This window comes from Carassius carassius, chromosome 42 (assembly GCF_963082965.1).
Source record: "Carassius carassius chromosome 42, fCarCar2.1, whole genome shotgun sequence".
NCBI classification, from domain to species: domain Eukaryota; kingdom Metazoa; phylum Chordata; class Actinopteri; order Cypriniformes; family Cyprinidae; genus Carassius; species Carassius carassius.
This window is the reverse complement of record NC_081796.1, coordinates 14,096,567-14,109,743: the sequence shown is the minus strand read 5'-3', so window position 1 is coordinate 14,109,743 and position 13,177 is coordinate 14,096,567. Positions and strand designations below refer to the sequence as shown.

At 35.7% G+C, this 13,177-nt stretch overlaps 1 protein-coding gene across 2 annotated transcripts in view; it reads right to left on the bottom strand.

Annotated features, from left to right (window-relative positions):
• The window catches only part of LOC132124229 (docking protein 6-like), an 85,370-nt gene that overhangs the window by 16,380 nt on the left and 55,813 nt on the right, over positions 1-13,177 (bottom strand). For both annotated transcript variants that reach the window (XM_059535150.1, XM_059535151.1), the window contains exons 4-7: positions 9,276-9,395; positions 5,835-6,024; positions 5,425-5,563; positions 1,421-1,529 (exon numbers count right to left, since the gene is read on the bottom strand). In XM_059535150.1, the coding sequence (XP_059391133.1) occupies positions 1,421-1,529; positions 5,425-5,563; positions 5,835-6,024; positions 9,276-9,395 (558 nt within the window). The remainder of the gene's footprint in view (positions 1-1,420; positions 1,530-5,424; positions 5,564-5,834; positions 6,025-9,275; positions 9,396-13,177) is intronic.

Genomic DNA, 13,177 nt, shown 5'->3' with positions numbered 1-13,177 from the left:
ATTGACTCTTCAACCTGAACACCGTCCTTCAACATTGTGATGCACTCAATTTATTCACAGAAAACGCAGCATTCTGCTGAATTTGTATTTCTGAGGGAAGCTGATGAGGAGGGGGAACATTCACTATATCAGGCTAGCATCTCAACAATGGGAATGTCACAATGATGAATGAGACAAAGGTTTTAAGGCCGGCAGCCTCCGAGGCAGATACGTCAGCAGCTGGAGCTGCCATGAAATATTTTTTTTTTTCACTGATTATCATTATAGCCAATAATCTTTTTGTGCACTTACAGTGACGCATTCATATGTTCAAATTTCCTGCTTGTGTCTTGTGAAATTGTGTAACAGTAAAAGCACAGGTTATTCACATATGCCAAAGGACGGTTTTGACAGCTTGACAAAAACCAAGGCACCAAACCCATGCGGTGTCCAGTTATCTCTCACCAGGCAGATTAAGTCATCTTTCTCCCAGCAGATGGGCATATAATTTCCCTAATGCTACGTGTCTCCGGACCACATGGACCTCTTAGTTAATACCCGCTTCCAATCCAACACACAAAAGCATTTGCTAAAAAGCAGCCATGAAAAAAAAAAAATGGCACACAAATAGTAGGTGCAATATGTATTTTTGTAACATGGATATGACAATTAAATGTGCATCAGTGAGGGGTTTATATAAGCAACAACAACAACAAAAAGTTAAAGTTAAATAATATTTACATTTCTTTAATTATTTACTGAAAAAGGGTATACATTGTAGAATGACCAAACTGCTCTTTTCCATACAGTGAAAGTGAATGATGATAAGCAACAAAATCAACCTGGTTTGGAACAACATGAGAGTAAGTAAATGTAATGTAACCATCTTGTATTTTAAATGTGGTACAAATGTATTTGTTGGCATATAGGAGAGCCATCAAAATGTTTTAATAAGCAGTAATACAATAAGGTTTTGCTGACACCATTTTTTCAATTAGATGAATACAAACTCATCAGCTACTTTATGCAAATCCACTCTCTATGCGCAACACAGCTTTACTAGTAATTCAAGATCACTATGGAAACCTTTCATGCTTAATTTACATTCACTTTAATTCACATAGTGAATTAAATCCTCCAGTCTGATTTCCAGGTAAACTAATGCAGTACCACATTCAAACCATACAAAACAAAACATTTTTCACTCAAGGATCCAGAAAGGCAAGCAGGATGTAAAAAAGCATGCAACGTGTTGCTATATTAATGCTCTACTAAATCACCAAATGTATTTATTTAACCCAAGCTAAAGGGCCAGTGATGCTCAACGTTTTATAAATTTACCCAGTGGAGCTTCAGATGAAATCGTCACCCTCATAAGTACGACAGACATAAAAAATGGTGTTTTCACTGAGCTGTGGAGTGGGAAGGAGCTCTGTCTTACCTTGGTAATTGCAAATGTCTCCCACGCTGTTCTGACGCGTGATGTGGTGCCAGTAAGCGCTTCGCGGGAGAGATATCGACTTTGTTAATGTGCTCTCGTTTGAAAGAGTCTGTGAGGCAGAGCAGAAAATCATTGGGTTACATTGGTAATATTTCCAGTCAAATCACTCGGAAAGGGCTTACACTGAGAACATTTCAAAGCACCCCCTCATTAGGCTGTTTTGAACATTATAGATGACAGGTGGAGTGTGGTGTCATTACAGCCTTTTAAAAAGTGCATTTATCAAAGCATTTTAAGGGAATTTCGTAAATCCGAACAAATAAAGACTCTTAGATTTCAGAGCAAGCAGCATTTTTGGCAGGGGTCCTGGATGGCAAGATCTGAGAGGAGGGCCATATGGTCAAGTCTCATCAGCCTTCACTGAAGGCCTCAGAGATGACAGAACAGATTCTCTGCCAGCAAGGCAGCAGTGCAGTTTAAATAGTGCAGGAAAGCCCATCCGCACCAGGCGACTGAACAAATCATCAACCTCGCTAGCTTCAGGGGCTATGGAGAAATAACCAAAATGTGCTTTCAATGAAACGTTGATAACCAAAATTGCAGGATAACATTTTAAGGCATTAGTGTTCAGAAGCTTTGAACACTGAAAAACTCCAGAGGCTGTTATTTCTGTGTTCATCTTGTGTCTCAAATCCATTTACATGTACGCATTTGGTAGATGCTTTTTTTGAAAACGACTTCAACTGCACTGAAGGCATGCATTTTATCAGTATGTGTGTTCTTGGGATTCAAACTCTTGACCTTGATGTTGCTAACGTCATGCTTCTACCAGCTGAGCTATAGAAATACATAAGTGCAGTATTTTTGTAGGTACTCGACCGATAGTGCAGTTCAGGATTAGTTGACAGCAGCTGCTTTTCAAAAATGCCAGTGTTCTGTGACCTGAATTTATGAAACATCACATACTGTGCACTGTGCAAGCATGGAAGTGGGAAATTATCAGAATCCTTACGGGGAAAATGCTGTCACGAATCCTGTCCGTGAACTTCTGTTACGGGGCAACTGAGATGATAAACGTGCGGATCCATGTGCAAAGCTTTATTCTAAAACAGTCAAAACAGGCAAGGGTCAGACAATGGCAAACAGGTATATAGAGGGCAAGACTCAAGAGTAATCCAAAACACAGGCGATGGTCCAGGCGAGGAATTAACAGTATCCGAACAGGGCGAGACGAGAGAGGTAATCCAAGACAGGCAATATACTTCAGGGCAGGCAAAGATCACGCAGAAAAGATATATTCAGACTAGGATCAAGACACGGATAGTGATGGGAAATCGAGGCTTTCTGAAGCGTTTGAGACTTTCACGAAATTGTGCAGAAAAACAGTTTATTGCTCACAGCTTTTAACACCGTGTGCATTAGCGACATCTGGTGTTCGGACTTGTGTTCTACACCATTTCTGACAAATCATCGCGGAGCAGAGGACGGTTTGAAAAAGCATGTGACCAAACAAAAGATTCGGAGTGGAACATCTGGGATCAATACAATATCTATTCTGCCATAATCTCATCTAAAATAATTTGTGCCAGTGAGTCCACAACTCGTGTCATGTATAGCTTGGTCAACGGATTGACATATCGAGCAATAATATAAAACACAAAAAGGTGATCATAATTGACACGGGTAGCTGAAAATATATATATATATTTTGGGTGAGTTTTTATACCATTATTTTGTGTTCAGGGGCTCTGAGACCCCAGTTTTAAACCTGATTAAATGTCCTACTGACTGTCCTCAAAGTGACTGAATAATTCTTTTATGCATCAGGAGGGATCATGAAGTGCCATTTTTTTCAAGCCACGCTGTCCCGACCTTCCGATACTGCATGAATTTCAAAGTTTCAAACGTCATCAATCACATGGTGTTATTTCAATACAATCATCGGCACAGTATGTGATACAATAGTGGTTTGAAAACTGCATCGGAGCATCTGAGTCAATTGTCCCATCACTAACTAATGTAATAAACAGGGTTAAACTAGATTTTGACTCAGAGCTAAAAACTCAAACTAGGACCGGGAACTGGCTCCGTAAAGTAGCTATGATCAACAGCATAAATGCTAAACAATACTCAGCAGTGGATGGTGGCGTGAGACAGATTTATATAGTCTGTGTTATTGGTAGCAGCTGTGTGTGATTGGTTTCAGGTGAGCTTGTGATTAGTGCAATGGAGCATGGGAAATTTAGTCCAGGGTGATGTGTATATTCAAATTAATTATAATAAAAACAAATTGGGATATAAGGAAAAGTTTAAAAGGACAGCATTTATTTATTTATTTTATATTTATTTTTTATTAATCCTTCTTTATGTATCCTTGCTTAATATTCTTTAATTAATTTTTTTCCAGAAAAAAAAAAAAAAAAAAAACTTATTGGCCCCCAAATTTTGCATGTGTTTTTGAGACCAAAATCTTATTTATGATTTGTAGATTTGTTTAAGGTGATTAAATCAACATTAAAAGAACAGATGTGATTAATTATTGATTATTATTTTACCAATTTAAGTATATTAATAATCATAAATTAACCTTACAAAACATGTTTTTAGAATTTTGAGGGAAAATCAGCTTTGAATCACTAATAAAATGTAAATTTTAAAATGTACTAAAACAGAACAATGTCATTCATTCTTTAAAATTATATATATATATATATATATATATATATATATATATATATATATATATATATATATATATATATATATATATATTAGTGCTGTCAATCGATTAAAAACTTTAACTAGATTAATCACACATTTTTTCTGTGATTAATCGCAATTAATCGCAATAAAAAAAGAAATGTTTTTGAAAGTTTTTAATATATTTTTTAATGTAATAATTTCACAGTTAAATTTAAATACTTGTTTAAATGACATCTTTTTATGAATGAAGGCCAGTATTACTGATATTAATACAGCTACTGATTTTTTTTTTTTTTTTTTTTTACATTTATTATTAGGCTTCAAAAATATAACAGTTTTTAATTTAAGTAAACTTGAAACAATGCTAACATAAACCCATAATAAATGTCATGTTTACTCCTGCCCTTCCTGTCTTAACAGTTAGGAAATATACAGAAATTTAATAAAGTTATATGCAGTCTGCACTGCATAAACTATAAATTAAATAGTTAATCCTTATTAAAGCTACAAAAGTTATTTAGTCAAGAGCAGCGAGTCATTTTCTCTGTTCCCTTTGTTCTTTAACTTTACTGACAGGAAGCTTTATTGGCTGCTGTCCCTTTAAGAGCAGACAGACACGCGGATCTCACCGTTTATATACTGTCTATGGATCTTGCCTCATTCTCTCACAACTCTTTTTGTTCATTTTAGACTTTATATAAATCATTTAAGATTGCTCTTATGAGGATAATCGACAAAACTGGCACTTTGGGATGTTTATTGTTAGTTCAAGCACTTAAGAGAACTGGATTCTGGCGCCCTGTCTATGCATTGTGTGTGTGTGTGTGTACGTGTGTATGTGTCACATAAGGGCATTCACAGACAGCGCATTCTCTTTTGTCTTGCCGCGCTTGAAATGTTTAAAAGCATTTAAATGAATAAGAGCGTGAACATATAATGTAAAGCTAGCCAACGGATGGCAGAAAATACGGATGCTGCGTTAATTGCGTTAAATATTTTGACACGTTAAACCAGACAAAAAGTAATCGCATGCGTTAACGCGTTAACGTTGACAGCACTAATGTATATATATATATATATATATATATATCTGAAGCCCCTCAAACTGATTTTTTATGGGGATCCCAGGACCTCCCTCCATTTTGAACACTGCAATGGAGACTCATTTGTAAAATATGATTGCACTAATTTAACGGAATAATACCTTGTTATAAAATATAACATATAATACCTTGTTATAAAATACCTAATAAAAAATGCATCTTCCCTGTAGAATTATGGGATGTGTACTTTTACTATACCTGTGAGCTCTTCTCCATCTCCATCATCATGCGTTCATGTTGCTCGGCGATGGACAGCGTGGCAAAGTGAACTCTCTGATAGATCATCTCACCTTCTCTGGTCTGAAATGTGAACAAACCTTCCCCTGTATCACACATCCTGTAAGAGAACAACACATGCACACACATCCGATAAGAAATTATAGCTTCTATTAATTTTCAGTACACTCATGTTCTTGTCGTAATAGGCTGAACAACAGGAGTAGACTGTAAGGGCAGCCTGCAAGGCAAAGCATATGTTAAATGTTGTGTACTTTCATGAATCAGCGAATCAATATCCAGAGCAGCAGAATCAGGACTATTGGATTTAGGATGAAAACATCTTGTCAGACAAAAGCACTCCCAACTAGAATCGAATGATGTTCACGCACCTCCCGGACTCAAATGTGAACCAGGTCGAGTCTCTGCCGTATCTCCTCAGGGAGTTGAGCGGCCACATGACCAGCTTGACTCTGGCATTGTGGATGTCCCAAAGGTAGATGTTCTCGTGGGTGATCTGCATTGTGCACTCCCCGTAGATGTCCAGGTTTGGCGTCGGCATCAAGTAAACATTAAATCTTTCTGGAATAAAAAATCTATTAATTTAAAAGTCAGAAGTACTATAGTTAACTAAAACTAAAATTAATATTTAAAAATAAAATAAAATAAACAAACTGAAATATTTTTTAAAAAGTTGAATTTCAGCAAAGACATTTCACTTTTTCATTTGGTTAAATTATATGCACTAAAATGACAAAAACTCAACTAAAAGCTAATAAAACTATATAGATGTATAAAAATGACAAAAACACACTATAAGAGTACTTAACCTGAATGGTTCCTTCAAGTAAATAACTCAGAAAGGTTCAGCAGCAGCTTTCACTGACAGAAACTGACAATGTCGTGTGTTAAAGAAAATTAATTCCAGGGTAAATAGTTTAATTAACAGATATGAAAAGGTTGCAGACTGCTGTTTAATTGACATTTATTTTAATAATAATTAAACTTGCTTAAAAAAGGCCAACCACGGTGGTGGCACATGCCATTCAGCTGTCATATTTACAGACATCTCAAACAGCTTTTATTTGGGCAGCAGAAAGATTCTGCTTTGCCTAAAGATGACACAGAATTAAAGGGTATGGCTGGAAATCTTGAGAAAACATCTCATCAGAGCCATCTAGCATGATTATTATTTTTCAGACGGACTATTTTCTCTTCTTGCAGATGTGGCTCTTGCAGTGCACAAGGGTCAACAGATTGTTGCCATAGAGCCGCGGTTGAGCCAACCTCGACTGGAGTAACCACACCATCACAATTAGCTCCAAAGAGACAAGGGTGCACTTCATAATCCAAATTAATAATCCCTAATTATACCTAGTGCTTCAAAATAAGATATGTATCTCTCCAGAGGAAGAGGCAATGTAATGTGGGGGCTATTTTAGGGATTGTGAAAATTAACTCTGATTTAATTATCACAGCCCGCCGTTAGAGGGGTCTAATTGAAACACAAATGGCAAACTCTCTGCTTGTTATTCCTCAGCTGTCGAATAGTGGAGAACTGATCATTCTGATGACCTCCAGCTGATATTATCATATACACATTGCACTCTCGTTATGAAAACAAATCTATATTTGCCTGTCATTTCATTGAAAAAAATTTGATGACCACTCTATGCTGTGTCTGCCGTAGCTTAATGCTTGAATGCTTCGGCAGCACTTCGAGATGAACGGATATTGATTTCCTGAATTGTGTTAAAAAAAAAAACTCACATAAACACAGACACAACTCAGACTGAAACAATCTGATCTTGGAGAAGATGCAGTTGCCTTAAAGAAACGGTTCTCAACTTGTGCGTCAGGACTGTTCTTATAGTCACAGAAAACATTATGCTTAAGATTTGAATTTTAAATCTCTCGGGAATAAAAAGTCATAAGCAAGTACTGCAGATCTTTGCTGAAGAAATAAAATTAAATAAAATAGATACATCATTTGATCTTAAAAAAATACATTTGTTTTAATTATTTGCAATAGCAACATGCAAATAATGAGACAAGATAATACGTATTATGCATTACTAATAATCTTAAATATATTTACTGAAATTCAATAGTGCTCACGGCTCAGGATTATTCTTAATCTTTATTTAATATGATTAAATATTATAAATATTTGAGATTATAAAGTTTATATATTTTATATAAAATAAAAATGTATATTGTTATACTTTATAATTAAACATAATAAAAATAACACACACTATCTCTCTCTATATATACATACATACATACATATATATATATATATAAATATATACAAACACTGTTGAGTTGAGGTTTTAAAATTATTTTTAAAATGAGGATAACATTTTCCTTATATCATTTTGTTGTTGAGGAAATTCAAATTTTGTTGTACTTTGATGCAAAGTCACCTGTCACTTGCTAGAACCTAGCCAAAGAAGGCAGATGCCAGCATCAAGTTTACATGTTGCACGACACGCTCAAAACAATGAACAATTCTGACACTGTTTTGGTTTGACAACTGATGTCCAATGGAAAATATGAAGTGAAACCCTTTTAGAACCAGTGTTTTAATTTAACAATTTTGGCCGCACGTTGCCTCATTAATTCTAGAGGGAAATAGAGGTCTGCTACCCGACCCAGGCCTGACGAGTCCCGAAATATTCTCAGGTTTTGGGTTGGGTTCTTGTTAATGTTTAATGAATAGTTTGGGTCCCAGTCGGGCTCAGGTTTGTAGCTTAGGTAAAACTATGTGCAGTAGGCTACGCTAATTTCATTGACAGACACACACACACACACACACACACAGCAACGTTTATTAATAAAATAGCTTCGATACTGATTCGCTACATAATATTTCTCAGTAATGGGGTAAAAAAAAAATCACTGTTTTTGAAGTTACTAAACTCAGCTTCATTGTTTGTAGAGAGGGAAATGTGCAGGCACAGGTTATTCACTCACACAACTTTCATCCCTCTTTCTCGATATTTTTTTCAAACTATATAAATCATTCATTCAAATAAACATGGTATAACCACACTACATCATCTCTGTGTTTAAATCTTAAAGGCACATGTAAGCTGTGGATTATATCTTACATATAATGTGTGCCGTGGTGTTTGCTTAGGGTTAGGCTTTATTTAGGCTTAGGCTTTATTTAAAAACAAAACTTGTTTTGCTCTTGTGCCTGCTCTAGCAGCCTCTCTGTCACATTATTGCAAATGGTGCATGCTCATGATTGATAAGTGCTTTTTTCTCTTGCCTTGTGTGCTGGACTGGCCACTAGCCTTGATGAAACGGTTTCTTTACATGTATTTGTTAACTGACTGTTGCATGCAATCGTGAAATACAGCATATTTAAAAATTTTGTTTATGGAAAAATGACTTTAGGTTGGGATTGGACTCTAAATTTAACAGTGCAACTCTGGTTGGGTCGGATCGTGTCAAACGATCTCAGGTACGGGTCTGGTCTCGGGCTTCGGTTTGAAGGAAGCGCATACCTCTAGAAGGAAACATTAGCTAAAGATTATTTTCGCTCATTAAGCGTTTTCTGGCAGATGTGCCATGCGCATTCATCCTGCTTTTCTTCTGCGCCATAATCTCATCCATCTCTATGACAAGCTTCATTATGGGCTGATGCTCTGATGCACGGCGGTACCCATTAGTGCTTAGTAAAGAACCTTGGCCCAGGCCGATCAGTTATAAACATAAGGACAGACCTGGAGGTACTGTGTTTAACAAACACATTTGGACTCTGTAATAGAATCATTTAGAGAGTACAAGAGGAAAAATCCGGGCTCTAATTGGATACTGACCGTTCTGTTCCCTCTGCACCCCTGCTGCTAACAAGTCCGGTTCTCCCAGGCTGATGTCATTAAGTCTGCTGCCCAGACACTCCAAACACAATAACTTCCACCACTCCTCAGCCTCCAGCTCTGTGGACACACACATCCATATCATCATTTTTATATGCAAACATTCAGGAGCAGCTGCTGAAGAGACGGCAGCAAACAGGGAACAAGCAGGAGATAAACACATTTACAGATTTAGCACTAATGCACAGCAGCAAGCAATTTGTGAGCACTACATTTATGATAAATGTTATTTTCCACCTCAGCCTTTCTGAAAATATGAGATATTTAATGTTACAAGAGATTTCTGCTTTAAAACTATAGCAGCCAGTAGTCTGGCACAAAGGAGTGTAGTGATGGATGGACAGACAGACAGACATGTAGAAGTGACAGACAGACTGTCAACTAAAGATAACAGAATCACTGACCATTTTTAGGAAGTGCAACAATGGAAGAAAAAGAAAGCTTTACAGGTTTGCAACAGCATAAGAGGAAACAATGACAGAATCTTTATTTTAGGTGAACTTTACTATTTATTACAATCACTCTATATAGGGTACAATGTACAATATAAGTTGATGATGCCCCACTTTAGAACAATGTGCATTTATTTTTTAATTATAACCTATTTAGATATAAGCTTAGCATGTGCATGATGATGCATCAACAATATGTTATTATGGGAAACAAACAGAAAGATTTGCTGAATTAGATCATTAAAACATACTGTAAAATTATTCAAAGAAGCTACTGGGGTACGATGACCCCCCCTGTCAGGGACAAGAAGCCCCTGGATTAAAATTTTACTAAATGTACTTTTACAAAGAGTGACTTATATATATATATATGATAAATGATATGATATATATACTGTATATTACAGTGTCATCCATGTAAAATACTAAATCAATTATTTTATTTATTTATTTATATTTTTGACAAATCAGTTGAGTAATTGAATAACCAAAGACAAAGAAGACAGACAAAGCAAAATCCCAGTAAAATTTCAGATTCATCTGAAATGACTGAATATTTACTAATAATTATTGGAATTACTGAATAATAGCTTTATGAATTGAAATAAGTATTAAAAGTAAACATAAAAACACTAGTAACAACATGCCACTTAGGGTCTCCTGTGACAATTCTGGTGGTCATCTTACCCATAGACAGTAAAAGAAATGGACACAGCAACCCCATTGGATTCAACGGAGACAAGTGAAGTCAATTAGAAGCACGCACTTCCTGGGGGCGTACTGCGCAGACTCAGACTGAGCTTGATGACGTAAATGACACGTGAGCAACCTGTCTGACAATTGTAAGTCTTCTAATCGCTGTGCCAAGAGAAATCTGAATCACCCACTTGCAAACGTTGTTTAATAATTTTGTCCTGTTGCTTTTATGGACTCTCTATGGGCTTCTCCCTTGACTTTATGCCTCCGCGTCCCCCCGGTAGCCTCATAAACAATAAACGATTGCCTACGAGCTTCTTCTCCTGTCCATACGGTAATTTCTCTACTGTGCGACAGAGAGTCGCAGGTTATGACGCAATCATTAGCATATTTTTTACAAAAACTCTACGGGGCCACAATGTATAAAGCCTTTTATACGTTTTTGTGTTTCTTTAGAAATAATTAATGGACATATGGAGTCTTTAAACACCTCAGATGTAAAGTTATTCGCTGTCAAAGTGACGCCAAAATGAATGGGAGTCAATGGAATGCTAACAGCAGGTGGGGGTCCGCTAGCCAATGGCGGCGCCCAGGGATGCTTCAATAAAATATATGAAACCCTGCCCCACTGATCTTACCCCAGTGGTTTAACTTTATATTTTAACCTCAGAATAAAGCTAGAATTTTTACTCCACCAATATGAAAACATTAATGTGTCCACAAACCCCCAAAGACAGACACATAAAACTTTGATATTCAACATAATACAATGTCATAGATCACTATTTGTTCAGAGACACAAAATTAGATCAATACCTCAAAATAGTTTAGGCTGAGATTAAATGACAAAACTTAGAATAGTATGGACATTTTTAAATAAATAATATAAACATTAAGAATAATATTTTATATAAATTCCATACATTATAATAAATGTAATTATATTTATAAATAGTTATAGTATAGAATATTTGTATAGTACAGTACATGTGATCTAATGCAGGGGTCTCCAACCTTATTTCATTCGGGAGCTACTTTTTAAAAATGAAAGCGGCTGAGAGCTACCAAAGTTATACAGTCCTTAAATATCTTAATGTATCAATCCAAGCTGTTATACATGGCATTGTTAAAATGTTCGAGTTTTAAGTTTTATGACAAAAGGCAAAAAATAAAATAAGCAGAACAATGCACCTTTTACTTGCCTAAAAACAGTGAAATAAAACATAAAAATATTAATAACATTATCTACTGACATAGTCAAATAAAGTTTTGACTATTTTAAAAAATAAAATTATAACATATAAGCCTTTTAATCTTTTTTTTTTTTTTAAGGATGAGTCACAATGAAAAAAAAAGAAATTTAACCTGCTCCATAAACAGTTCTACATAAGCTAAAGTGCATTATAAAAATCTCAACACTATTTTCCATCGACAAATCCAAAAATTTTGCACTGGTCTGAACAAAAATATTTCAGACTGAATGAATTTGTAAATCCAGTTTTATAGCATAGGGCACTTATGATTTGCAGAACAGAGCTGTTTCCACGGTAACCTCTGTAAACAAAGCTGTGCTGCGCTTCAATGCTTTATTACACATTACACAGAGGAGAGAAGAAAGCAAATGCAATTAAAACTTTTCTGAAGACATTTGGTTTCCTAGTATGCATTCAAACAAATAATGAAATCATATATTCTTTCATATAATTTCCCTCAGCAGTCTGCCTTCAGTGATTTTTTTTTATACACAAAACGAAACTACTATGTGTTTCACCTGCGTGAGAGTATTAATAATTTTGATTAAAGCTGAACTGTATTTACTGTGAGTTTTTCAAATCGCGATTATCAAATACGGGTTAATGATAATAAAAATACATAGCAGGATCATTAAAATAACTTCACGGCCGATTTGTCAGTATGTTTTGGAAAGCTACCTCCAATCAGGCTGCGAGCTACTGGAGCGACGTGTTGGAAACCCATGATCTAATGTGAAACAGAATATGTTTAGTACAGTACATATGATCTAATATGATATTTTACAAATAGTTATTGTTATATATAGTACTTACAGTTTCAGAAATATAATAATGCAGATTTTAATAGACAGTAATAAAAAAAAAATAGCTTAGCTTCAGAAGGCCTTTATTAACCCCCCGGAGCCGTGTGGACTTCTTTTATTATTGATGGGTGCATTTTTTTTTTAACTTCAAATTTTGGGCTACCATCCGCTCAGGGGCGGAGCTAGGGGGTGGCCCGGGGTGGCCATGGCCACCATGGAAATAATCACGGCCCCCCCGATCGTAATTGCGATCTATTATAAATAATAATAATAATAATAATAGTTTCTTAGATTTTGATCAAAATTACCTCGATCGATCATGGCAAAACGATTACATTCAGACTGCAAAACTATCGCGACAGTTGAATCACTTGTCACTTACAGGCAACGCTTTTGTGCCTGGTTCAACTCGTGTTTAAGCACACAAACACATCTTTTCAGGTGAGTTATTAAAGTCAGATAAATTATTATTTTAGTTCCGTTCCACAATTTGTGTCTAAAGTTTTATCATTGTCCTGTGTAACAAACAGGTAACGTAGGGAGCTGTTAACTTAGCTAGCTTCATATTAGCTGACTCGGATGCTCAAAACTACAACCCGAATTCCGGAAAAGTTGGGACGTTTTTTAAATTTTAATAA